At 39.9% G+C, this 26785-nt stretch overlaps 3 protein-coding genes across 3 annotated transcripts; all 3 read right to left on the bottom strand.

The window, feature by feature from the left end:
• Positions 1 to 3753: 3753 nt before the first annotated feature.
• Positions 3754 to 8474, bottom strand: lmod1b (leiomodin 1b (smooth muscle)). Its single transcript, XM_030778316.1, has 3 exons — positions 8172 to 8474; positions 4710 to 6497; positions 3754 to 3780 (listed from the first exon to the last, which is right to left on the bottom strand). The coding sequence occupies exons 1-3, from the start codon at positions 8472 to 8474 to the stop codon at positions 3754 to 3756; spliced, it is 2118 nt and encodes a 705-aa protein (XP_030634176.1).
• Positions 8475 to 11429: 2955 nt separating this feature from the next.
• shisa4 (shisa family member 4) lies at positions 11430 to 14998 on the bottom strand. Its single transcript, XM_030778728.1, has 5 exons — positions 14941 to 14998; positions 13486 to 13663; positions 12652 to 12788; positions 11746 to 11934; positions 11430 to 11477 (listed from the first exon to the last, which is right to left on the bottom strand). Exons 1-5 carry the CDS (start codon positions 14996 to 14998, stop codon positions 11437 to 11439), a joined length of 603 nt encoding a protein of 200 aa, XP_030634588.1. The 3' UTR covers positions 11430 to 11436.
• Positions 14999 to 16237: 1239 nt separating this feature from the next.
• On the bottom strand, positions 16238 to 26395 carry ipo9 (importin 9). Its single transcript, XM_030777010.1, has 24 exons — positions 26230 to 26395; positions 24511 to 24572; positions 24308 to 24394; positions 23922 to 24123; positions 23739 to 23827; positions 23490 to 23576; positions 23215 to 23334; positions 23024 to 23124; positions 22753 to 22811; positions 22490 to 22641; positions 22296 to 22394; positions 22081 to 22187; positions 21097 to 21236; positions 20844 to 21006; positions 20294 to 20520; positions 19979 to 20127; positions 19747 to 19875; positions 19239 to 19514; positions 18957 to 19123; positions 18737 to 18870; positions 18177 to 18296; positions 17832 to 17939; positions 17557 to 17633; positions 16238 to 17086 (listed from the first exon to the last, which is right to left on the bottom strand). Exons 1-24 carry the CDS (start codon positions 26393 to 26395, stop codon positions 16976 to 16978), a joined length of 3132 nt encoding a protein of 1043 aa, XP_030632870.1. The 3' UTR covers positions 16238 to 16975.
• Between the last annotated feature and the right edge of the window lie 390 nt (positions 26396 to 26785).

A 26785-nucleotide genomic window follows, 5' to 3' on the forward strand; every position in this document is an offset into this window, starting at 1 on the left:
ATTTTAGCAGGCCTCTTCACAGATTCCACACAAAAATTCAAAATAACCACTCTGTCAAAACTTCGTTCAAAGTGTAGTACATGGGTTCATTCTCAACAGAATTTTCATAGAATTTAATTTAACTTCCAACCATTTTAGTTCTGTTCCATTTCTATTTCCACAACAGTTTACCTGTTTCCACATTCCAGTTATACACTTTAGTTGGAAACGATGAATTCATTCAGGAACTGACCTTAACCTTGGCTTTATGTAAAAGTTATTATCTCTCCCAAAGAATGGCTTTCATTTGTGTCCTTGAGTCAAACAGTAAAGTCAGCTGAATACACTTAGTTTTGTCATAAAAAAAATAACAACCTAAAATAGCAGGGAATGTAATTCAGAACACCTGAGTCAGACTTGGTACATTTGTGATCAACTTTGATATCCAACATTAAACTGATAATGTTGTATGCTACATAGTGTTGCGTAGTTGCCTGTGCATTCCACAAGGTACTCAGTCATGATCCAGTTATGAAGCCTTAAGTAAATAATTACTATAGCTCTACTAAAACTGAGAGGAAATGTTTACTAAATTGTGGTTTTGAGCAACCTACAATCACTCTCTTAAGGAACCGGATTAGGAACCTCTCTCCCACCTCCTCTCTCTCTCTCTCTCTCTCTCTCTCTCTCTCTCTCTCCCTTTCCTTCTCTCATTCTCTCTCTCTCTCTCTCTCTCTCTCACACACACACACACACACACACATGCACACAAACACTTGCTATGCTTCCACAGAGTGAATAGAGACAGACTGCTGGCTATCTTCCCATTATTAGGAACTGGAAAGGAATGAGCTTCAGACTCTCTCTTGTGAAATGACCAAATATAGACATTTTATGGGTGCAGAGGGCGAGGCAGGGGCAATCAGAATATGGACTGGCCTACAGTTATTCCAATCAATCTTTGGGTTTCTTGGGAGAGTTCCATTGCACAGTGAATTGCTTAGAACATGATGTTCTTGAGTTCCCTTGACAACAGCATCCAGCGATGCCATTTTCAAAAGGGGTATCTGTGGTATGTAGTTTAACATTGAACAAGTTTCTTTTAAGTTGTGTCCCTTAAAGATATGAAACTAAGACTGTGTAAAAACTAAGATTTTCTAATGTAACATACAGTCCACTCCAAACAGTACATTTCTTGTGACTTCTGCATCCCTAATGCACATCTGTTTCATTGGGTCACAAGAATACATGGGTTTTGAGAGAGACAAAAGACAAAGCACACAATTATTACTATTAGTCCTTTATTACTGTGGGTTGTGTAGTACTATTTAACCATGAACACTACTAAAATGTTCTAAAAACATGCAGCCCATGTGCTGAGCTAAGGGTCTTCACAGTAGTGTTAGAGTGAAAGAACTTCCAACTGCACCAATTCCTCAGTTCATTTAAAGACAACCATTGCTTTCTGCACTGCCTGAGTTTTAACAATTAAAATCCAGTCATCTTATGATACAGTGTAAGTCTTTGCAAATGTTTTTGTAAGATTTTTTACACTGTTGCACTATTGTAAAATAGATTGGACAAAGACAGAGTACATCTGTGATCTGCTTTTTTTCCAATATGAATATATACAAACAACTGTGAAGGAACAAATCTACAAGTAAAGCCAAATTGAGGTTATTATAATTGTATTTCTCAAGGTGCAAAACTTATCTCATCAATATAAATCATGCAGGAAAATATCAGAAATGTCTGATATTGCTACAATGAAATAAGTGGATGATTGTGCTTAACATGAAGTTATATACTCATTTATTTATGCAATGCATTTATTGAAACAATGAAACAAAAATTCAAAGCCTGGGAATTTTTAGGTTCCCCTGCTTGAAATCTTGAATGAACTTCAGACCTTCCACATATAGTATAACATGTTACCCATTGAATGGGGAAAATGTTGGACCTTTTGCTTTTCTGTAAATGGGGGAATCTAACCATACCTGGATATACCTCACATTATGTTAACGAAGTGAGATACAGAGTGAACTCTGCATTTACAGTAATCTGTTAGAGCACTGGTAATTTATTAGCCATTGAGACTTCGATGAACTTCATATGTGCTTATGCACATTAGAATTTGTTTAACTTTCTGTATTTGTCATGACACATGTCATTGTTTAGCCACAATGAACCTCTTCTTTGTTTGGTTTTAAACTGTGGTCAGCATTGTACTGTGTGGAACATCAGGCAACAACTGTTTATGATTCAAACACCTACAAAGATTTAATGACAAAGTCCATTATGACTGGAATCTTGACACCTTTGTGGTAATATGAGAAGCTAATATTATAATATGTGATAAAAGGAACCAGCATTGCAAAAGTGATTTGATGAGAGGCTGTTTGAAATCAGGGCAGATACTTCAAAGCACCATTTAAAAAAAACAGGATTTCTTTTGTTTATCCAGAAGTGAACTTAAAGTAGAGGATCATACCATATATTTGTTAGCAATGTAGCTACTGCTGCTTCAAAGGAATGTCTAATGTAAGCAAGTTCTCCAATCAGTATGTTACAGTTACAAGATCCCTAGGCCTTACTATTAAGTTCTTTTGTGAAAACCCCCATGTCTTTAACAAAATGAAACAGCAGAAATGATCGATAATGTGATAATATTACATTGACAATTGCTTGAAACAACAAAGATGTGCCCTCACAGAAACAGATATTGCCCCATAGAAAGAACTGTGAAAGTGCACAATGCTGTTTGAAAACCATAAAGTATCTGTATAAAATACACAATTTCAGAGATAAAATTTGTACAAAAATGCAGAATATCAATGATAACATTGAACTCTATCTTTAAGCGTAACTCACTTAAATACTTTCGTCCTTATAAAACATGGTTTCCATCCTGAGTCTTTCCTGGAAATAAAAAGGAATTCTACATCACTTAAACTCTGTTTAACCTGGTATGAGATTTGACTCACTCCGGTTTAACTCATTTCAAAGTCTTACTTTCCTGAATAAGACACTGAACATGAAATAGTGAAAGCTAGTCAAAAACAATGAGTAACTGTATGCCATCTCAAAGCAACTGTCTATTGCCAGCCTTTACGTAGAGACACACATATTGTTTTTCCTCCGTCAAATACACGATTCAGCTGTATACATGTAACACAGTTTATCCTGTATGCATTTGAACTTCATTTCTTGATCATTTGGAAAGAATCCGAAGAATTCCAACTGCCAAGCACAGAGCTAGTTTCCTGAACTGTAAAATTCAGTAAGCTATCATAAAATCCCTTGGCCTAAGTCTGTATGAACCACTTACTTTATCCCATGAATACACACATACATACACACACACACACACACACACACACACACACACACACACACACACACGCTGTACCATATGCGTTCATCAACATACCATATGAACTTCTTCACCTAGTGCAAATCACAAACAAAACATAAAAAGTGTCAGATGCAGACAGGTGCAGACCAATTCAACCTCTGACCACCATGTCAGCACCTTGCCTCCCTCACTGGCATGCTCCATTGTCCGATGCATTGTGTGTAAGAGGATCCAGTGAAGAAGCTTTACATCCGTTAGAACATCTTAATTCCTTGACTGTATTCCATGTTACTGGGCAGTGATAAGACTGTACAGAAGATGGCACTTTATTATCTCCTCAGATTCTGTGAGATGTACGTCCTTTCCTCAATTCTTCCATGCCCCCCCCTGCTCCATCCTTAATTCGTCTTGTCTTGTGTTTATTGCAGTAACTTTGGTACTTCAACCTGTTAGATAAAAAAAATTGTGTATACACAGAATAAACATGTTAAAATGGTATATTTTTCAGCTTTGGTAGTCTCACATGAGCATAAAAGCTCTTAGATAAAATAACTGTGCCAACTTTAATGATTTGAATCATATCAGATTTTAATCAGCATACACACAAATATTATCAAAACTTCAAATCATTATAATTATGTGGCTTGGCGTAAAGTTGCAGCCTAGTGTTTTGCAGAATATGGAAAAGAACGCCAGTTTTGGTAAGCACCACCAAATACCACTAATAGTACCAGCCACTAGTAACCAATTTGTTAAACCATTATTAATAAAATGGGTTCATCTGCCATGACAATGCGCTACATTTAAGTATACTAGTATAGTATTAAGTAAGCAGTTAAACACCAATGAAAAAAGACTTTTTTTTTCAGCATCCAGTCATAGTGTTACAAAAGGTACTATAAATACTGTGCTCCCAACTGGGAATGACACTTATGACTGCTTTGTGACACTGAAATGAAACAGTAACTTTATCACACTATATGACACAATAGCAAAGAGTTCAACAAAGTAGTACTGTTGTCCTGTTCCATGTACTGTAAAAAGCCATTCATAATGACAACAGCTATTTGTAATGACATATAACTAAATTAAAACAGGCACTGCATTGATAGCTTTGTTACACTGAGCACAGAAGTATGTGCTTCATCAACCTTTTAAAGATAATGATGTACCACTTGAGAGCTAATCATGCTTGTTTACATCAAAATGTAACACTTTCAACCCATTACATTCTCCATCAAATTCTCACTCTCAGGCTTGTTCAACCCATCAAAGATAGAGAAATTCTCAAAACTGAAAGCTGAGATTGTCCTAATTAAAGCTGCCATCTTATGTCTGTCAACACAAAAAGTGGTCTGAGCACAAAATTCCTCACCTTTTTAAGTTGTTTAATATTGCTGTTTCTGATAGAAGCAAGAAGTTGGTCCCTTGAGTTTTTAGCGCTCCCTCGGCCTCCGGTCTTATCCTCAAGCTTTCTCTGTGACACAGGAGTTAGGGAGTTTCGCAAGAAATCTCCATCTAGCATAGGTGCAGGTGGAGGTGCAGGTGGGGGTGGAGGACCACCTGGTCCACCACCTTTCTTGGGTGTCAGCTTAGGGGATGGTATAGGAGATGGTATGGGAGAGGGTTTGGGTGAAGCTTTAGGAGAACCCTTGGTGAAGCCCTTACCAGGCTTGGGCACTTCCAGTGTGTCTTTCTTATCTCCATTGGCTTGAGCCTGTGCTTGTTTCTGCTCCTTGAGACGTCGCTGCCGTTGTCGGTCCATGTTCCGACTCAGGATGTTGGTCATAGTCATGCGTGGGCCTGCCAACTCAAAATGATAGCCTAGCTTTAGGAGTGTTGTATTCTCCTTCAGTATCTTGGTCATCTCCATCTCTGACTTTCCTCCACAGATATGCCGCTGGTTGTGGAAGCGCAGTTCAGTGAGAGTGGAATTGTATTGAAGGGCTTGAATTATTGCCATGATACCTTTGCTGGTGAGATGGTTGGAGTCCAGATTGATGCTAGTGAGGGTTTTGTTGTGACGTAATGTGCCCGCAATAGCATATGCCACATGGTCGTCCGCACGGCAGTTGGCAAGGGCAAACGTCTTGATGTGGGTGTTGTCCCTCAGGGCCTCGGCAAACTGAATCAGTGTTTTGGTCTTGATAACTTCAGAGTTATTGACATTGAGCTCAGTCATCCCTGGGTCATTGCTCCGGACTCTTTGCAAATCCTCATCAAACATGCTGGTTGATTCATCTTCTTCCTCCTCCTCTTTAGTCTTGCTTTTTGAACTGTCTGCTACACAATTTCCAACTTCTGCTTTTTCCGGTTTCGGAGGCTCATTAGGGATCATCATATCTCCCCCATTTTCCTCCACTTTCGCCTTTTGACCACTGATTTCGTTCGGCTTTTCCAGCGCTTTAGTACTTTCTTTATTCCTCTCTTCCTTCTTCTCTTCCTTTTCATTCTCTTTTGCTTTCTCCATAACATTTTTTCCCTCTTCCTTCACTGTTGTCTCTTTCTCATTCTCTATTGTCTTAACTTGTTCAAGGTTCTTATCAGCCTTGTCTTTCTCCCCTCCTTTCTTGTCCTCTTCTGTCTGGTTTTCTGAAACTTGACTTTGCTTTTCCTCCAGTTTGGAAATTAGACCCTTTGTCCTCCTTTCCTCTCTTTTTCTAACATCCTCTTTTCTCTCTCTCTCCTTATTCTCCTCCTTTTCCTTTTTCTCTTGTAACCTGGAGATCATCTCTTTTGCCTTGCCTTCCCCTGTCTCCCTTTTCCTAATCTCCTCTTTTCTCTCTCTCTCTCGACTATCATCCTTTTTCTCCTGAAGCTTGGAAATCATTTGTTTTGTCTTGCTATTACTAGGCTCTTTTACCTCTCTTTCTTCCTTGTGCTTCCTCTCATCTTTTTGCTCTTTGTCTGTATTCTCTCCTTTCTTCTCACTGTCTTTGGTCTGCTTCTGTGTGAATCGATTAGATGGGCCTGGTCTGTCATCATTTGTTTGCTCTGTCAGTCTTCGGTTCTTGTCCTCCACTTTATTGGCTTGTTTAACAGAGATGCTGCTCTGTCTCTGAATATCTCCATCTTTACTGTCAGATCTGGAGAGACTTCTCTCCTGGCTCAGGCCCATTTTCCTCAGGTATTCTTGTTTACGACTCTCTTTTTTAGGCTCTCCCTGTAAAAGAGAAAGACTAAGACAATCAGTTGATGTTGTCATTTATTTAGCAATTTCAATCAGTCACTGGCTATGACATTTGAATACTTCAGTGTCCCCATGTTTCCCATGTGATGTCATGTTCAGAGAAATGAATTATACATTGGTCTCAAGGTCTTTCAACCAAACCATCATGATCTAACAAATCTACATTCTTGGGCCGTTTTACAAATTATTCTCACTAAGTGACCTTACCAAACTCTTCTAAAGTGAAGTAAGAAATAAATCATCCATGTCTCTCTTCAGGAAATACCACTGGAATGAAAGGTCCTCTAACTAGCCTTTGTGTTTTTTTCATACTTGGATACAGAGAGCAATGTTTGGACAAACACTATTGCTAAAACTATGATGTAATTAGTGATATAATAGGGGGAAAAAGTCTATAAACTCAACATCAGATACTGCATGTTTACACTATACACACACGCAGCCATTTTATAGTGAAGGTATAAATCTACACAGCAGCTGAGTGTTTGATTTGTGAGCCATAGTCTGTTTTGCTGTGCAAAGCTCCAGCCTTGGCAGACGTAACCTTAAAAGGCAGTAAGCAAAGGAGCAATCAACCAAGGAATTCCATCAGGCCAGGGCTGAGAACGACCACAGTGGAGAGAGGCTTCGTCAGCTGAAGAACTTTTCTCAAACAGGCCCACACATTCACTGCTTTCTCTCACGTACGCTACATCTCAGTGTGTCTCCAACTCTCTCTTGCTCTCTCTCCCTTCCATGACATTTCAGCCTTTGTCTTTCCAAAATGAAAATCTCATATCAAAATTATTACACACAAACCTCAAACTGCGCATGAGTCTTGAATAAACTGGTAAAGAACTGTTGAGACATCTAGCTCAACACAAGTAGTTCTCTTGGGGAATATTTTTGTGTGTTTATTTATAACAGCCCCTTAAAAGCAAACTATTGAGTTTAAACTATTTATGATTGTACAAAATGGTACTATTCTTACCAAATATCCACTTCATTTCAGTGCTCTACATCATTTTTCTCTTTGATTACTAACAAAGTATAAAGTACAACTAAACTAGAGGCTCTTCTAAAATTACATAAAATGTCTAAAATGTCATTACGATTATTCTTCAAAGACAAGTGCGGAGTGGTGGTTGTTCCACCATTATGGTCTTGCCATAGATCTTGGGAGGTAGCAGGCCTTAGAGACAGAGTAAGTGATTGTGTTACAGAGGAATATGGGAGTGCTTACAGAGGAGGATTTCCCCATAGTTGCCTAAGAAATCCATAACACTTTAGCCCAAGAATCAATGATCTGGCTGAGTCAAAATGCTTCTACGACAAATATCCTAAAGGTTAAAGATTTTAAGTACAGCTGTTTGTTCTGCTATTATAACGTCTGTTTTTGACAGGTTTTTCTCAACGTTGACTTTATTGACAGACTGGACCATTTACACCGTACTTAACTTACCAGAGTGTTCTATCTTAACCTGCAGTAAATAAGCATTGATTAGTGCAAGTAAGTCACAAGTCTGATCTAGCATCCCCAATCAGCTGCTTTATTATAAGATAGTCATTGACCGTGGTGCTGGATATGGTGGTCCAGTCTGGAAGAGTCCAGTGCATGAAAGCGGACCTTGAGCTGGTCACAACACTGGTTTATTGGTTCTATCTTACCTCAATAGACTGGTCTCTTTGAAGCGACTTCTTTGACTCGTCATCTCTTTGAACAGACTTTTTGGACTCATCATCTCGCTGGTTCCGTTTAACTATAGATGTGGGCTTTAAATCCGTGTGGTCCACTACAATAATATCTTTCGGATCCGGGTCCGGAACAGTCATAACTTCTTTTTCCAGCTCTTCCATTTCTTCGGGCGACAAATTGGACAACAAATTGTCGAGGTCCGGATCCTCGCTCACCTGTCGTCCCGTTCGCGTGAGTCCCCTAATTTTCCTTCTGTTAATCGTTGCGTTGGCCATTTTCTAATCCACTCGCGAAGTCACTGCGTTGACGATAAGTATTTGTGTAGCCTCAGTTCCTTTTTATTTTTGTTTTGCCTGTTTATATGCCTATATATTTTTTCCTTTTTACCTTTTCAGTATTTCCATTTATCGAGGAACGTTTGTTTAAGAACACAGGCAATCCAGGCAGTAACAAACGCGGGGAAACAGCACGTCTTTTCCGAGCAGAGGTACCAGTTCGGAGCGCACTAGTCTATCATTACTGGTCTCTGATGCTTGGACATTCCATGAAATCCACTGTGACTGCATGCCCATATTTAGGAAAGGGTACATAGTCCATTAAAGGAATTAGGAAGGGCCAAGGTTTATCTTACTAAAATGTCAAAGCTTCTCTTAGATTAACTATTGCTTCCTATTTATAATAACATATTGGAGTAATTTACCTCACTGCAGGAAAGATATCAAATTTATCATATGGCTGTATGATGAGTGACAGGGCAAAATGAAAAGGGATTCAGAATACAAGACCAAATATTTATTGAAAAGGGGAGTTATTCAACAACGACTGAATTACAGTTTATTAAATCATTTTGTTCAATTAAATTAAAAAAAAAATTACAGATTACCAACACAGAGGAAGCCAAAAAAAGTTTGTCATTTAACTTTTCTGCCTTCTGGTTTTCTGTGTTCACATTTGCATCTCACACATTACATTCAGAAGTGACATAATTATTATTAGCAAAAACATCACTTTAATTACAGTAAATTGTTATACAAATAATCTAAATAACTGAAAACATCACATGTACATCTGGCTTCTTTTCTGTTAGTAGAAGCACCCTATACAACAGACACAGAACCCATAGCATCACTTGAAATAGATTCCAGTTTAGGTTGATGTACACATACAGCTGTATGGGAAATGATAGACTTTAATTTATTGTGCCAGATGAAAAACAGATGAGAATGTCCTCTATGTTTGCATGAACACTCGTAAACCTCAGGTAGATTCACTCCTTTTGAGATAACCTCTGTGCACTTATAAAGCTAACAGAAATATTTATAATATAATTAATGACATTCATTCTCAACACTGTATACATTAAAAACCATCTTAGTTGCAATCAGAAGATTCATATATCATTTAATTTACTCAGAATTGTTTAATTTAAAACAGTCATATTAAATTAGTGCATAGTGAATTTTTCTCTGAGGTCATTCTGCAGATTTTCTGTTATACATCTCATTATGTGCCTATCCATATACATACAGTGACTGATTCAGTTTTTATCCAGACAACAGAAAACAATTTACAAATGCCTTTATAAATTGAGTGCTGTCATTATCTAACAATAATTTAAAATCTAAAGATGTTTCACTATCTGTTATGTTTTTCTTTACATTCAAATCATCAGTATTATGTGGAACGTGTACACTGTAAAATCTCTGTATTCTTAGCATTGGCTATGACAATGACACTTTCAATGCCACATACAGTTCATCAAACAAAGAGACGAGAGTCTTGTCTTTAAATCTAAGTCTGTGATTTATGAAATACAGGACATCTGCAAGTGCAAATCTAGAAACAGAACAGATAACAATGATCGCGGTAAAAATGAAATTTGATGCAAAATTTCACCTGTATTTTTGGCTGTATATCTCAATCACTCTCCTCACAGAAATACAAGCAAATATCTTTTGCAGTCAGTAGTGTTTAAACTGTTACCACTTTACTTAAATACTGAGATTTTAGGTGATGAATCACCCAAACCAAAATGGTTATGTTCTATGGTTAATATATGTTAAAGGGAATATTCACATGGTGGACACACAGAAAGAAAATGATATATTTATACGGACAGGCTGTAAACATGATGCTGAAAAATCTCTGACATATATAATCTCTAAAATTAATCATTTGGACAAAATTGTAAAATATCCACAACATATATTTACATGCAGCTTTATTCTCAAAAAGTTTAAATTTTGATTTTATCATTTGTTAATATTTTTGGACCTAGTAAGGTGAAATGTACTGAGTGTGAATGAGACGTGTTGAGTTTATCAGCCGGCATTAGCTACAGCTACAATGAAAACAGTGGTTTCAGTGAGTTAACTGTATACAGGATCCCGTCCCCACTATTCACACTGCATTCACTTCACGTGATGGCAGAGCTATCATACTGATTCATACAGAATCAGTATCTTACCCACTGAATCAGACTAAATTTGTAAACTATGCGTGTTACTTGAGATGAGTGGGAAAATCTCTGACATCAAACATTTGCATTGTGAAATGCATACACTTCTATTGTAAGACAACCACTGATGTACAATGTACAGCATGTTTCATGTAATGTTACTCTCTTCTATGGAAGACATGCTTAAGGTTAGCTGTCAGATAAATAATTGTACAATGTAAACTAGTTTGGGCAAAGAGCTGCCCCAGGACATCCACTGCAGTGTGACGTGCTAATGATTCTTTCTCGTCCTGGTATGGTACAGAAAAACATGTCCTGTGAGACAGAACCAATTTCAACGCCACCCTCTCCAAAAAAGTAAATAGACTCATTTCAGGTCTTGTCAGTTAACAAGATACCTTGGGTATGTATTTTACCAAAAATAATGAACACACAACCTACAAAAGCCCCAAAATAACAGCTGTAATTTCTGTAGAGTCTGTGATTCTGTGAAACTGAACTACTTGCTGTGAGCAGGGTGAAAAAAAGGACTCACTGATGACAGTCGAACGATAGTTCCAAATCACGCAGGGATGCACTCAGATGCAAAAGGATCCAAGACCAATTCATGCTCCATTAGACCAATTAATTGTTGATTAATTCATTAATTAAAAAATAAATACATATAATAAATTAAAAAGTGCCTCTGAATATGTGAAGGATTCCAAAAGAACAAGGCCCCATTCCACCATCTGCAGTTCCCTTTTTCATCTTGTTCTTTCTGCATCAGTCCTATTGCATCAGTTTCCTGGGTACTGTGGTGGGGAGTAGGGTGGAGGAGCTGAAGAAACACACAACAGAACAATTAAGCAGTGACTTATTTTCATATCATAAACCTTTCAAACACACACAAAGTCCCTGTCATTCTCTGTACTAAACTGAAATAAATTTAGGACTGTTAAATTAACAGCAGCAATAGTTCTTGATAAGGAAATTAGAACTGGACCAACACTGTGTAACAAAAGGGACAATACTGACTACTGCACATGTAGTTTAAAATATGGTCTGCATTTTGTTCACTTTTCAACATAAAATTATTTGTTTCTCACCTGCTTGACTATATGCGGGATCTACCGGAGGGTATGGTGGATAAGGTCCTGGTTGCATCATGGGATATTGCTGAGGGTACTGTGGCGCCATTGGATATCCAGGGTTAGTGTAATCAGGGTGTCCAATGGGTTTACCGTACGCATCATACATTGGCTCTACAGGGTAGCTGGCCATTGGAATCTGTTGGGCTGTGAGACAGTCTGCAGTCAGTCAGTGCAGAGCCATTTTCATATCAAGTCATGACTGCTGTGCTGTCCATGCGTTTTTCTTTAAGCATAAATAGGTTGCATTTATTTGTTAGAGTCCTTTAGTCCTCAGAATACATTGGGGCTTTTAACTAAGTGCATGGTAAACAAGCAAGCATGTTAATCATACAGTGTAGCAGCCTTTGGTTAATTAAATAAAAATACACTTAATAAGAAGATATATTCAGTAAGTGCACACGCAGTTCATCATATACAATACCTTCCTGCGTCTCTGCAATAAGAGAAAAAAACATTCTTATTTTTGGCCATGATGGATTTCATGTGAATACAAGGTACTGTACCATTTTGATACACTACTTTTGCATCATTCAGAAACACTATGTTTTAATAGTTAAAACTTACAAAGTAACCAGATAACTCCTGTTTAATATAACTCCTGACAAAAGCTTCTTGGCACAGTACTCTCATACCATTGTAATTAATGTTGAAAATATAGAGTCATAGTAAATAAATATGTCCTGCATATGGCTCAGCTATCTGAACAGGGGTGTACATGTATAGATATCAAGCACACTAACGTGTAGACATCTGTGCGTGTTTTTGCCTGTTCCCACACCTTACCTGGATATTGGCAGAATTGTGACTTGAGACACTACTTGGATAATATAAGTAAATACGTTAAGCTGGTCGTACATTCACCTTCATAAGGGGTCCTCCCACGCTGCTGCCGGCGCTGGTAAAGATAACAGCATGAACACATAAAACAGCAGACCATAGTGGCAATGATGGCTACAAAGAGCAGGATGGAGGAGGCGATGCCTGCGATCGTCGTGGGGCTGAGTGAGTGAGAACAGAGAATGAACTGCATAGCAGCACATCACAAGTAATATCGATAGCTCTTGAAAAGTCATACAATTAAACCTAAAATTGTCCAAAAGTTGACTTAACACAAGGAAAAACAGTATGTCGTGCAATTGTTAGTGTTTGTAATGTACTCATGTGTCACACATCCTCTGCCCTCCAACATCTTATCGTGTGCCTCCATTACTTTACCCTTATTCAAATAATGGCACTGCATTCGATTACACTGACTGGCCACCCTTTCAAACTTACAACCGGGTCAATGTACTGAGTCTTATCTAAAGAGCAGTTTAATTTTATCTTGTTGCCCATAATGAGTGTTTGTGCACTCCTAATTGATTGATGATTGGGAACCTTGGAAAAAAAATTGCAGAGCTTATAGCTGGATTGGAGGTTACTTATCTCAGCATTACCACTGTCCCCATGAGAGCCTAATGAGAGAGACCACTAAAAGGATAATGAGAAACAAAGTGTGCAAAGAGGGATAAATTGTCTACATTTCAGCAGTACCTCAAGTGTGCAATACTGAAAGACATCAATATAATTATGACCTATTCAGGGCCAAAGGAGTTAACTAATAAACAGAAATATGCAGTGACAGCAAGATGATGGAAACCAGCAACAACTGTGAAAAAGTCTGTAATGCACTAGTTAAATGGAGTGGAGAAGCACCTGAACTGGAAGAGCATACATCGCTTCTGCTCTCTCTCTGTGATCATCTTGAAGGCATCCAGGCAGCAGTAACGGCGGTGACAGTTCCCACAGCAGAAGGTGATGAGTGGGCAGTCAAAACCATTGTGCCAGGTGCCGTTCTTGTCAACATACCATAGGCAGTCCTCTCTGGCACTCACTGTGGGCATATATAAAGACCAACCTGATGAGGGGACACCTAACTACTACTCTGTGGTCTTCAAACAGGAAGGAAATTTCACGCCACACTGCTTTCAGTGGTAATTTAGCCAAACAGGTCAGTTGAAATAGGCTCCCTGATGGAATACAAACTAGTATAAAGTACCAGCTTAAAGATCGACTCCAACTGGTACAGGATTTGGGTAAATTCCACTACACGAGAATAATGTTTAATAAACAATAAGTAGCTCTTTTGGGTAAGGACATTTTGGTATATCACGTAATATGAGTGGTCCAATATTGCATGTTCTTTTTTATGCAAGAAAGAAAAGGCAAGCAAGCAAAATAGCAACCATGTAAAAGCCAACAATGCATAAGGTTAGTGGGGTTGAGGGCGCAAACTCACAAATTCATGTTCGAAAATATCTAAATGTAGAATGAAAAGTGAGAACTATGAAATATTACCACTATGAAATATTACCACAGTTGTACTTTCAGAGCTTATTTATGCAATTTCAACGAGACAAGAAATAGCATCTTTGCTCCTGTAGTAGTTTCCTGTAAATGTAGGTCACTCTGCCACCTGCTTGAAGGACTGAACTCACGGATTAACTTTCCGTTCCTAGTTCAATAGTGGTTATTACATGAAGACAGAAAAAACACCGGTCTATGTAAAATATTCACAAGGTTGTGCAAAGCATCTGCGTACTAGTGGTCTGGATCACATATTCAATAAAATAAGTGAAACAAAATTAACACTGTCATTGATTGTTAGCTTAGGAACGTATCTGTCGTTCTATAAATACTTGTTCATCAAATCTTTACTCAGCATCTGGTAACCGTTTTGCTTATATTAACAGTATGCTAGTATATTAATTCAGCCCGCCGTTTGGCAAACGGCAAATGGATTTAGAAAGATTTTGCAAAAAATCAAGTTGCTTCAATATGTTCACGACATACTCTGTAAACAAAATACAAATGACTGGAATGACGATGGTTATTGTGAGCAATCTTTGTGCGTTTACAAATGAACAACACATAGCCATTTGCTCATGGCGCCCCCAAAATACAAGATACACGAAAAATCACATTGAAGTCTAAGAGGGTAATATTTATATACTGCGAGTCACATTCAAATGAAATGGCATGTCTTACAATGGGATGGGCTATCTACATCCTATCGTTTATATTTCATTGCCCATAAATATCTTCCACATGTGAAGTGTTTCTGTGCATCTCATAAGGGCCTATAAAGAAACCGAAGCACTGCCGCCTTACCATGCCAAGCTGAGAGAATCATGTAGAGGACCGGTATAGCCACCGCAGTGAGGGACATCTTAATAAAACGATTAATAAAAGAATAAAGAATTTGTAACAAAAAGAGTTACACTTTAGGGTGTCATTTGTACCGAAATAAAATAGCTCCAGGACACACACAACTGTGCACTAACGACGGAACTGCTCAGCATCAACCACTGGGTTCGTGATCCACTAAGATCCGTGTCGAATGACACATCGCCTCTGACGCTGCACGCCGAGAGGTCGGATGAGCCTGAACGCCAATCTGCCCGCTCCTCCTCAGCCTGTTAAAGGGGAACAAGGCACTCCAAACAACACTTGTCCTGTCTTAAGACACAAACTGGCACCTAGAACGGCATCATGTTTAGTGTACGAAAACGAGAGGAAAGAACGGATCTTCTTAACAAACAATTAAGCGATTAAAAATCCCTTGTCAACAGCCAAGACTTACCTTAAGTACCAAAACCCTTTAAGAACATAGAATCTCCTTGCCCACTGATGGACATGCTGTCCTGTTTAGCCCTGATGCTAGAACTGTTTAGTATTACGCTTATTACGTCACTCATTAATATAAAATATATTGTCATTGAAATTAGGTCATTCACATATTGTGTGTGTGTATGTGTCACTTAAGCACTTCATGCTGACATGCACTTCTGGCTATCTTCTGGCAGTTCCCCGTCTTTTACACCTTATTTATGAGGGATTCTCTGCGCAACACTGCAGATTTCATACTGGCAAAAAAAAGCAGACATCCAAAAATGGTTCTGAGGAACCATGGCTTATGCCACAGATTTTCCACTGGAGGGCCTATACAGTATGGGACTGCCACAGGAAACACTTTTGTAAACAGCTGAGCACTGGTGACAATTAATGACTCTCTTCCTGCTAAACCTCACTGCCATCAGTCAAATGCAAACCCATCTCTACAAGGTATTTAATTGGTGTAAATTGCAGCTGAATAACCAGTAAACTTAAAATCACTTGGGTAACTGCCAAAAGAAGACTGCATCACATGGCTAGTCATCAGTGATGAAATATCATCTGCATTTGGGTCAGTTCTTATAAAGCATTTGTCAGACACAGTGTCCAAAGCTACAACATGTTAAACAGTAATGGTAAATGCAAAAATAAAAAAAAGATAATTGTAAAATAAAGTGCTGGCTTGCTTATTTAATGTATTTGAAAATACCACCTAGGATTAAAGCAAATTTAATTTATTTTCTGTAAAACCATCACAAGACGTGGAAAATGAAAATGGGACCATTTTGGGTCTTTTATTTTGAAATTTCACCCAAAACTCCAGTGGGTACAAGGATAAGTAGTAGGATGTGTTTCACCATGGCAACAGTGCGAATCCCTCATACCCACACACACATCCCAACAAGTACATCAGGGTCATTAGAAGATTGTTTCCATGACAAAAAAAGCTGTGATTTCTGAAAAGAGACCTAATATTCCCCACTTCTGTTCAACATTTATTTCTCCTATAAAGTGTCTTATCTCTAGAGACAGATTCTAGACCACCACAACTGGGTAGAATGTGGGGTCACAAAGGGGCATCCGTTGAACCCTTTTCATTGTTCATACTGGGATGTCAAGTCCATTAAATTTTCATAGATCACTCAACCCCATTGTCATGTTCAAAGCTCCTTCAAGTCCACTGGACCAAGAGTGTCTTGCTAACCAAAACATCCATTGTAGATCTGACTGCCCAGTCCTTCCTGGGATCAAATCAAGGTGCCCATCTCCTCATTCCTCTTTTACACTGTTCCTGTATCTTTCAAATACGTCCACCTCAGGATTCCTTCACTTCAAATGTAGGTTTGGGCTCAGGGTGTGTGCGTTTCAATCGTTTTACCTCCGTAGTCCTCTTTCGAGAATGGTATTGAAGAGAGACACCTAAAAGGCATTTAGAAGACATTCCAATACTCAAAAGTTTGGAGAGGGTGAGTGAGCACTTCAGACTGACAGGAGGAAAGTGTTTAGGAGTGATGCTGGGGACAGGTGGTGCTTATATGCCGATGGATTGTAAGACTCTCCTCTCAGTTTCATTTAAATGGCCCGAGAACATGCTGTAGCACGGCTGTTGTGCAAACTGAGTCAGGAAGTCTGTCAGATAGGCCTGGAGAATGAAAGAAAAAGACATGTGAATCACATATTTGACTGTGTAACAATGAATTCCAGCAAAAAGGTTCCTAAGTTATTCCATAAATAGAGAGAAGAATAATAGTCAGCGCAGGTCCTCCGTAAAACTGCCTTTTTCATCTTGTCATTTGCCTCAATGTAATATTTTTTCAGAAATAACACTGTGATACAGTTGCCACATTATCTGCTCTAATGATGCCAGGGCTGATTTTCCAATGTGTGCACTGTTTATGATTTTTAAACTCAACAGTTGAACTTCTACTTACCAAGTGTGGAACCCCCTATTCATACACTTAAACTGAGAGGAATTCAACGGTTTTCAGGATTAATCATAAGATGAAGAAAAACGGAAGGGCCCTGGAAGGAATCTAAATGAATCTGTGTTTGATTTAAATGAATCTGCTTCAGTTCACTAACCGCAGCAGGGATGAATCACGAGCAACTCACCTGGAGATCAATTTGATATATGGGATCCTTCAAAGCGTCTGGGTCTTCCTCATCATCATCTTCATAATAATCATCATCTGGGAATGGAAAAGTAAAAGGCCGTCGATACAGCAGAAAAGGGGTTCCCAACTTTGTCAGTTGAACCCCGTCAACCCAAACGATTTTCCTCAAGTACCCCCTGGAAATTTAAACTACGTGAATTTAATTTGACGTTGACATTTCCTGCCTGAACCAAACTCCCATTAGTGCTTGTCATATTACAGAGGGTGCCTCACCATATTTGTTGGAAGCAATGAGGTCAGAGAGCAGCTGTCCTGCCAGCCCTTCATCATCTTCATCCTCCTCCTCCTCTCCTTCTTGGTCTTCCCACATTCCCCCGGAGTCTGATAAGGCAAAGTGTGAGGACATTAAGTGAACACATTAAGCCGTACTTAGTGGTCAATTAACAATTCTGTGTTCATCAGTATTTTTGTCACTTCTGTTCAGGTAGTCTAATATCACTATTAATGATGAGCTCAGTAATGAGTCAAAAAGTCTCAAACCCCCAAAAATATCTTTATCAAGAACATTGTGGAAATTTTAAAGATATAAACATATAATCTATTAAGAGTCCACTCTACCTTGGCTCCAGTCTGCAGCGTTGGCTCTTGTTGCATTGGCCTCCACCACTGATGACAGTTCATTGACAATGAGTTTAAAGATCTTTACCAACAAAGGAATGTTGGTCCATCGCTCAGGATCTAAAACAGCACAAAAATATATTTTATCAAGTGTCTCTCCCTTACAAAAACCTAGAGTATACATCCTATACCTGATCACAAAATGTATGATTATCTTTTTGATCAGACCTAGTCCGTTCATAGTATAAACACTCAAAGACAAAGGTCTTTGAGAACAGAATCTAATATTTCTGTAACTTTGGTTAAAAAAAAGTTTTCTGTGCTAAATTCTGTATTTTAAAATCCAAGTACAGTCACACAGTTATGAACATATCACAGACAACATATTAAATGTGTTCTAATGAAAATTCCCCACATAACTGAAAAAATCTCTTGAAAAGCATAATTAAAGTCTTGAGCTAGAAGAAGAAGTACCCTGTAAAAGAAGAGGGCCGGAAAGGGAAACGCAGAAGGCAATGACGTCAGCCACTGGGCTTACGGCAATAAAGTAAGGGACTCACTCTTGGCAGCCTTGGAGCGTGTGCGGATCCCCTCATCCGGACTGAAGATTTCCTCTCCTTTGACCACTATATCCTGCAGGCGCTTGTCATTGGTATTGAGACCATGCTGCAGCAATTTACACAAGGCCACAGTGCTGGAGAAAGGAACACGTTGTTAATTTAACGGCAAGGCCTTTCTGTTTACTGAAAAAACACAGTATGTCTTAATGTAAGCACTCACCTAACTTTACCCTCATACTGGCCATAGAAGAGATGCTGGCGGCTCATCCACTCAGTCATGACAAACTCCAGGGCAGGTTTACCCGTTGGACCAGGAAGACTGCACAAGAACTCCAGCAGTGGCTCCAGTTGTGAGTGGACGAGGTGGGCAAACACCATAATCAGAGACTGGAATAAGCAAAGAGAAATGACAACAGAGATGCTTGAAAGGAATCACTGCATGTGCATCACGTAAAGATTAGGTAATACCTGCTGAGTGAGCTGGAGACAGATTTCTGTATACCTGCATAACACTGAGGGTCTCGGCCTGTTGCATCTTGCTGAGGATGGCACGCAGAATTTGGTCTAGCTGGTCACCCAGCTGAGTGCCGGCTCGTGCTATGAGTGTAGATACCAGACGTCCCACAAAGGCAGCAGTGAACTCAGACGTTCGGGGGTCCAGGAGCTGGTTGACCACCTGCATTACATACCACAAGCCACTGTGGCCCTGTTCATCTCTCCATTGACCAACCTGTTCCAGTGCTACAGAGACATAGGCCCGCAAGCACTCACCACCATTCTGAGACAAAGACAGAGAGAGAGAGAGAGAGGGAGACAGAGAAAGAGAGAGAGAGATGGAAGAATTTTTACGGGGCTAAATACTGTCAAACATATTCAAAGATATTCTTCTTCCATAACCACATGGTCAGAAAGCATACCAAACCAAGAGAGGTTAAAACAAGTACACAGAGTACACTAAAGATTATGAAAATATTACTGGTCACCAAGCATATATAATGTTGTATACTCACCTGCATTGTTGTGTTGTCATCTGTGCGAAGTGTGCATTGAGCCACCACAGGAAAAGCCTGGCATATGAGCATCTCAGACAGAGGTGGCTTCGTGTTCCGGACAACCGTGGTCAGGATATCTATGGCTGTCTGAAAACAGAAAAACCGATGGTAGTTTGACAAATTTAAGAGTCAAATATAACACCATAGAAAGCAATAACTTGTAATACAAAATATTACGAACGGTACCTACAGCACACAAGCCTGAAGGAATCTTGTCTGGAGGGGCCTGCATAATGCTTATGAGTGTGGGGATGAGTCGCATCTGCATAGGTCCCTGACAAGCCTCGATCTGAGCCAGCTCCTTAAAGATGTCCTGAGCTAAAGACGCCACCACAGGATCTTCATAGAGAGAAACAACAGAAGACTGTGACTTTCTGAGCAGCAGGGTCTGTGGGGCATCTAACTGTGTAAATATATCAGGCTCCAGAACTGAGCCCTGAGGAACCTCTAGTTATAGTCAAAGGATGGGGATGAAAATGAATAAGAGGAAGAAGACTGTTTGTACCGTTACTGTACTTGAGAAAGATGGCAATGGTGAGAGGGCAGATTTTGTTTTCAGCACTAGTGGTGAAAGCTGGATCCACTGTGCACACAATGCACAGTGTCTCCATGACCAGAGTCAGGACTTCAGAACTGAACTGAGCTGCCAGTTGCACCAGTCCTTCCAGGATACTGGGCAGGAAGGGCTGCAGGACATGGGTACTCTCTGACAACTTTAGCTGATCACAGTACCTACAGAACAAATCAATACACAACACGTTGTTGGTATTTGTGGTTAATCTCGCATACTTTAAACATTAAACATATTTATCCCAGTCTGAAAAAACTGCATGCTGACAGATACCCCAAGCTACACTGATGCTTCACACACTTTCCTGTGCATATCAATTAAATGTTCTAAGGAGCCAGCCTTACTGTCAAGGAATATCCATCAAAAGCACATGAAAACCAACCAACCAATCAAAATCCTGAGTAAGAGAACATTAACCATTTCACACGTCGGTGAAAAAAAAATAAGCAAATGAAATACAGTGTATGCAAGTAGCGTGGCTCACCCAAAGATGGCTCGCACAGCAGAGATGCGGACGGAGGGTGGCTGACTGTCGTGTAGGCCACTAACTGTGGCCTGGAGGAACTGCTGGATGAGTTCAGGTGACATGGCTGCGGTGAAGCGGCTGGCCGCCCACAGAGCTCGGCCGAGCAGGAAAGGGGAGGCCGCTGGGAGAGAGCAGAACACACGCCACCATAACTGCCTGCTCAGTATCGCATTGAGACTAAAATTAAATGCGGAGATTTGTTCAAATTAACCTGCCAGGTTGAGGTCAGCAAGGATCACATTAGCAAGGAAACCGTGCATGTCAAACTGTATGCGGCCGTTTTTCACATTCTCTGTGATGATTGCTTTGACCGAACCCAAAGCAAGCATGCAGGCCTCATGGATTTTCCACCTGTATGTGTGAACAGTATCAAAATGGAGGGGGTTAATTATATTCCACACAGATTTTGAAAAACTGAAATTCCTGAAATCACTCAACTATATCTATCAAGATCACATTAAAGTTTTAATTTTTGACTTTTATTTAAATTCATCTTTATCTGCATAATAGTGTTTAAAAAAAGAGCTTCACAGAACACTGGGCCTATGATTTATTAAGATCATACAAGGTAAAGATGATCAGTGCCCTTGATTAAAGTAACAAAAACATATACAAACGAAATGACCCAAAATCTAATTTTTATACTAATTCAGGAGTAAATACTTGGATCTCAAGCACATTTGACATTTAGTACAGCCTCACTGCAATTAAATCATGAGGGATTTGCATGTCCCCCCCTCATCTTTGCCTCTCACTCATCAACAGCAGTTTCTAAGCCGCCTTGTCAAACATTTGGGATTAGATTTTAAATGAGTTTTGATTAAGAGATCACAAGACTGAACAACGTTAATTTTGTATGTAGCCTGAAGAGTGCTTTTTCCCCCTCTTTTCACAGAAGGCTGCCAGACACAAAGAATTTCTGTAGCCCTCAAATTAAACTTAAAAGTATTACCTCAGCATAAAATATTAGACCTATGTCAAGCAATGACAGTCAAAGTTATCTGAAAATGATCAGTTTGTTAACGTTCTTCAATGAGCATCTCTAGATGTATGTACTAAAACTGGCAAGCGAACAAAGTTTTTTGTTTTTTTTTTAACTGAGCGAAAAAAGAAATTAAAAGATGATGTTCCTCTACAACTGCTTTGTCAATGAAATGAAATTTTGCCACCCGTTGCAGCGCTTTGTCCTCCCTACCAGTGCTCATCCCCGCTGTTCTTGGCCTGCTCAGCCTCCTGCAGGTGCCTGGTGGCAGCAGCCGCTAACGCGACTGCACTCTCATTCTGGAACTCTGCTGCCACAGCCTGACAGAGGAGATGGAGAGAGTGTGAACAGGCAGTGTCGGCGTCAAGCGGCATCAGTATCAAAACTCAAATTTCCCCTATAAGACTGTGTTCAATCTTTGTGCTCACCAGCAATAAGTCCTGTGCCGATATGCGTACAGAATACGAGAAGGTGTCATCATCCTCATCCTCAACAAACTGTTGTGGATTGGCTGTCCACACTTTGATCTACAGGGAAAGAGATAAGGCTAAGCCTTCCACAATGCACCGAACTAAAGAATTAGAGACAACAAACACTCTAGCATCTACACAGGAACATATACCTGATCCTCTGTGATCTGCATGTAAAGGATGATGTAGTATATCAGCTCTGGCAAAGCTTTCTTGACTGTGCTCTTAAACTTGTTGTTCTCCAGCAACGTATGGACAAACTCAAAGATGCTGAACACCAGGTTCTCAAATCCAAGAACCTCTCCTAAAGTACAGAAAAACAGCAATCTTTGCAGTCTTTTATCACAACTATAATCTATTTCACGATTTTTCGTTCACTTGGTACTGAATGATATTATAATACAAAATGACATACCATCTGAATCAACAGGATCATCCACTTCCTCTGTGTAATTCACCTCTGTCCTTACATAGGTAAATGCTTTGTTAAGAAAACTGCACTGAAAGTTTCCATTTGGACTCATTTTGGAGGGATTTTTGAATTACAGGAGAGGACATTCAGAGTATAGTAATCCAAGGGTTCTCACAAATCACCCTCTGCTAATCCAAATTTAGTTAAAAGCAAAGTGCAAAATCAGAAAAGAATCTACAAAATGTTTTGCAACAATTCTCACATCGAAGGATATAAGGAGGCACTTTCTGTCAAGGTGTTCCACACAATCGGCAGAATCTGCTGCATAGAAGACACCATGGGTTTGGGGAAGTTCTTCACCAGAGCTGTGACAGCCTGAGGATGATAAACCCAATAACAGATGTAGAGGAACGCCTACATAGTTACATGTCATGCCAAAATGCCAAATATTGGGAGCTAACTCACCTTGAGGACCTCCATCTTGAGGCCACTGTCTGAGGAGGGCCCGTCAGGCATCTGCAGGGCCTGCACAAAGGCCTCAGTGAACTGCTGCACCACAGGAAAGATCAAGGCTTTGGCTGCACCCTGTGTAAAAACAAGAATACACATCCTCTAAACATCTGACCTTTCTGTTCAATCCATTTAGATGAATAACACTCAAGAATGCTACAGCCGACGAGAAATGCACCATTGATTCACGGCTCTTTGCAGGCCCACTTTCCCCAAAGCTGAACACTCACCTTCTCCAGTTCCTCAATGGCACAGATGAGGTTGGCACAAGTGGTAAAGATCTCAACAGCTCTGGATCGTGTCCGAATACTGTAAACCTGCAGCGCAATTACCAGGTGGATCAGTAAACACATTTTCAATGCAACAGAGTCTCGAATTTGATAAAGGGACAATTCATTTATGCTGAACAAGACTCACTTTAACTAGCTTCAGACAACATTTTAAGTCCTAAGAGTCCAAGACTGAAGGGAACAAAATACCTCTGCCATTGTGAAGATCTTATACATCTCAGGTAAAATGACAGGGGCAACCAGTGGCATCTGAGTATCTGTAACCTCTCGTGTAAACTCTGTGTAAACCGGATTAACAGTTTTAGACATACCAAACAACACCAGCGATTCTCATTAGTCTGCAGTACAGTATAGCTTCAAAAGACTATTTACCTGTCAGGACCCTCATGGCCCCGTGTACTGCATTGACATCCCCACTGACTAGCATGTCCATGAGGAGTGTAAAGAGCTGTGGCCAGGCTTCTGGCCAGTCCCAGTGTGCAATGGCTGACACAGCATAAGCCACGCTTGAGCGCACTTTACTGATGGCTTCTCGCAGGCCTCCGGGCAGCAATTCACGGATAGCTGCCTTGGCCTAAAATAGTGTGAAGACACACAGTAAAAGTTTGGAGGGGGCGGGGGGACTGGACAGTATGATGAGAAAATAAAGCAAGTTGTGATAAACTGCTTGGAGTAAACGCAGCCTCATAACATAGAGAAAGAATTTAATGTGATGGAACCATGAAACTGCTACAGAAGTGTTCTGAAGTAAACTGTACCCTGTCAGTCGTCTCTGGGGGCCTGAACTTCTCTGACTGTGAGCACCAGTGGGTCTCAACATACTGTTTCAGGATAACTGAGGCTAGCTGTTTAAAGGGTGAGAAGAAATCAAGATCAGACAACATGGGACAAGTACAGTAACCAGTCAGGGTATAGCATGATTTCATTTACTGACATTATAAAGACATTTAATCATTGTCACCTGCCGAATAGCAAGAGCTCCCTGGGGATCCACAGTAAGTTCTGCAAGATGAACTCCAAACTCTGTAATGCAGTTACAGTGAAGATACTGTCATCAACTCAAATCAAATAACGTTTGAATTTTAAAATCATTCTTACAGCAATGACTTCTATGAGCAGAGCAAACATTCAGCTCATGTTCTGGTATCCTTGTGATATGCCGTAAAAATGTGAAGGGGATTTTGTGACATATGTACAGTACAATCCTCATGAAAAAGGATTTCTAAGGCTTGCATAATGCACATCTAGCAGTGTGTATATAGCAGTGTGATCTCTCGACATCACTGGATTTAGCTCAAAGAGACACTAGAGACAGAAGACAATGTTACTGCTGACACCCTGCACACAGTGGCTGCCTCAGAGAGAGATAGAGAGGCTGTAGTTACTGTTGCTTGCACAATCAGCCTTTTAGCTCTGTATTGAGCAGGTTAGCCCAAAAGGCACTGTACATATCACTTCTGATACAGTGCTCTTCAATGTCATTTCAAGTTCTGACTGGTAAAAACTATCAGAAACAACTGATGAATGCTTTTCAGGAAGCAATTCCACAGGCTTCACAATACATGTGTCAGTCAACAAACAAACAAAAGTTGTTTCTCTCTCTCTCTATCTTTTTTTTTTACCCAATGGTCAAACTACTACTACAATCCGTATGTGACAATAGAGGAATCATGAGGATATGTAGTATTACCATCTTTATGGTCACCCCAATAACTAAACATAGATCACATTGTTTACAAGACCATTGAGCTGTAGCACTAGAAAATGTTAGGTTTGCAAGTTCACTGCAAAATAAAACTGTGGACTTAGTTGGGTTTAACTATTCTGCTGATATACTCCAAACATCATGTCCCTATTTGATGGAAATGATTCAGTCATTACAGCGACGTCACAACTGATGCTGTTGCCCCTTGTTCCCAAACCTCATTTTCCTCCGGGATGCAACAGGGCGGGAATTCTCCTTGGAAAAATTTCAGCTGGCGCGCTGAGGGCATGATCCTTCCTGAGTTTGTAGTCAATTACAAACTTGTCTTTCAATCGAAATATCCAGGATAGTATTCATAACTTCCCCAGCTATATCTGATGATTTTGCTACATTCACATACAAACTACAGTTATGGACCAAACGCTTTACTTTTGAAAGTATACTCAAACGGTGAAATAGTCTGCTGAATCTGTTTAAAAACAGAATTATACTCCATACATCATCTCGCTGGTTAACGGGTTACTCTGAAATGATGTAAAGTCTTATGTAGTCATAAAAATGCCGCTTACTTGATCAACAAGTCAAAAACCATAACCAGTTACCGAAAACGCAGACTTACGTGAGGGAGTTATACTGTGTTCTCGAAAGAAGTCTTAACGTTAAGATTCTAGCCTATATATGAAGACATGCTTTGACCAGCTGCTGCACTAGTGCGCAATGCACATGCTCTTCAGATCCAACCCAACTTGGAGATTTCAGCCTCCATACAAGCTGGCTAACTAGCTAATGAAATGTTGTACCCTGCGTGCCACAATAGTGGCTACAGACAAATACAGCCATGAAGTCCTAATACCCTGTCCTATACAAAAGAAAATCACACGGTGACAATCTACATCCGATGTCTACAAGGCTAGCTAACCTACATGACAACTAGCAATGAGGTTAGCTACTTAGCAAGCTAATGACAGCGCTTACCCTCCGTCACTTCCAAAACTTTTATTTGCTCTTCTGCAGCAGCTCGAACTTCTTGGACTGGAGACAGAATAGCCGTTAATGTCTCTATAAGGGCTACCTTAAGTCCCTGCTGAACCGGTCCTGCGGCTGAAACTGTGCCGGAGCCCGACGCACTCATACCCGCCATATTTTTGCCTGTGTTGGCTGAGTTGCGGAGGAGGTACCGGGCCGGAGGAACACTCAATACTGCACCGGAGCGCGCCAATGCACTATAGGGGAGGGGCTACCAAAGGATGACGTATTGTCTTATCACATTTTTCCGGAGTTTAAAAATTGAGCCCCATCCTCCGGGATGGAGGTCGAATAACGATTAGACACTCGCAAATACAGCCTGATGTTTCTCAGTGGTTAGAGAGGGGGAAAAAGTTTTCCCCATGATATTACTGAATCTACACACCATATCTTACATGTATTTCTTCTTCAATGTTTTGCGTGAGCCAAACGCACCACTGATAATCATATTTTGATACATGAACGCTTTTCGTAAGAGGACAAAAAATTTAAAGTACGAAACTTC

The sequence above is a fragment of the Chanos chanos genome, chromosome 6 (genome assembly GCF_902362185.1).
Source record: "Chanos chanos chromosome 6, fChaCha1.1, whole genome shotgun sequence".
NCBI classification, from domain to species: domain Eukaryota; kingdom Metazoa; phylum Chordata; class Actinopteri; order Gonorynchiformes; family Chanidae; genus Chanos; species Chanos chanos.

Coding starts and splice junctions, on each gene's coding strand:
- lmod1b (XM_030778316.1), bottom strand. CDS start 8,474: ATGGCCAACGCAACGATTAACAGAAGGAAAATTAGGGGACTCACGCGA. Junction 6,498..8,171: donor AAAGAGACCAGTCTATTGAG/GTAAGATAGAAC, acceptor TCTCTTTTACAG/GGAGAGCCTAAAAAAGAGAG. Junction 3,781..4,709: donor ATATTAAACAACTTAAAAAG/GTGAGGAATTTT, acceptor TTTATCTAACAG/GTTGAAGTACCAAAGTTACT.
- shisa4 (XM_030778728.1), bottom strand. CDS start 14,998: ATGTCCCTCACTGCGGTGGCTATACCGGTCCTCTACATGATTCTCTCA. Junction 12,789..13,485: donor TGTATGCTCTTCCAGTTCAG/GTGCTTCTCCAC, acceptor TCACTCACTCAG/CCCCACGACGATCGCAGGCA. Junction 11,478..11,745: donor TCCCGCATATAGTCAAGCAG/GTGAGAAACAAA, acceptor GTGTTTCTTCAG/CTCCTCCACCCTACTCCCCA.
- ipo9 (XM_030777010.1), bottom strand. CDS start 26,395: ATGGCGGGTATGAGTGCGTCGGGCTCCGGCACAGTTTCAGCCGCAGGA. Junction 23,335..23,489: donor CCATTGAGGAACTGGAGAAG/GTGAGTGTTCAG, acceptor GTTTTTACACAG/GGTGCAGCCAAAGCCTTGAT. Junction 18,297..18,736: donor ACGCTCCAAGGCTGCCAAGA/GTGAGTCCCTTA, acceptor GTGCTGTTTTAG/ATCCTGAGCGATGGACCAAC.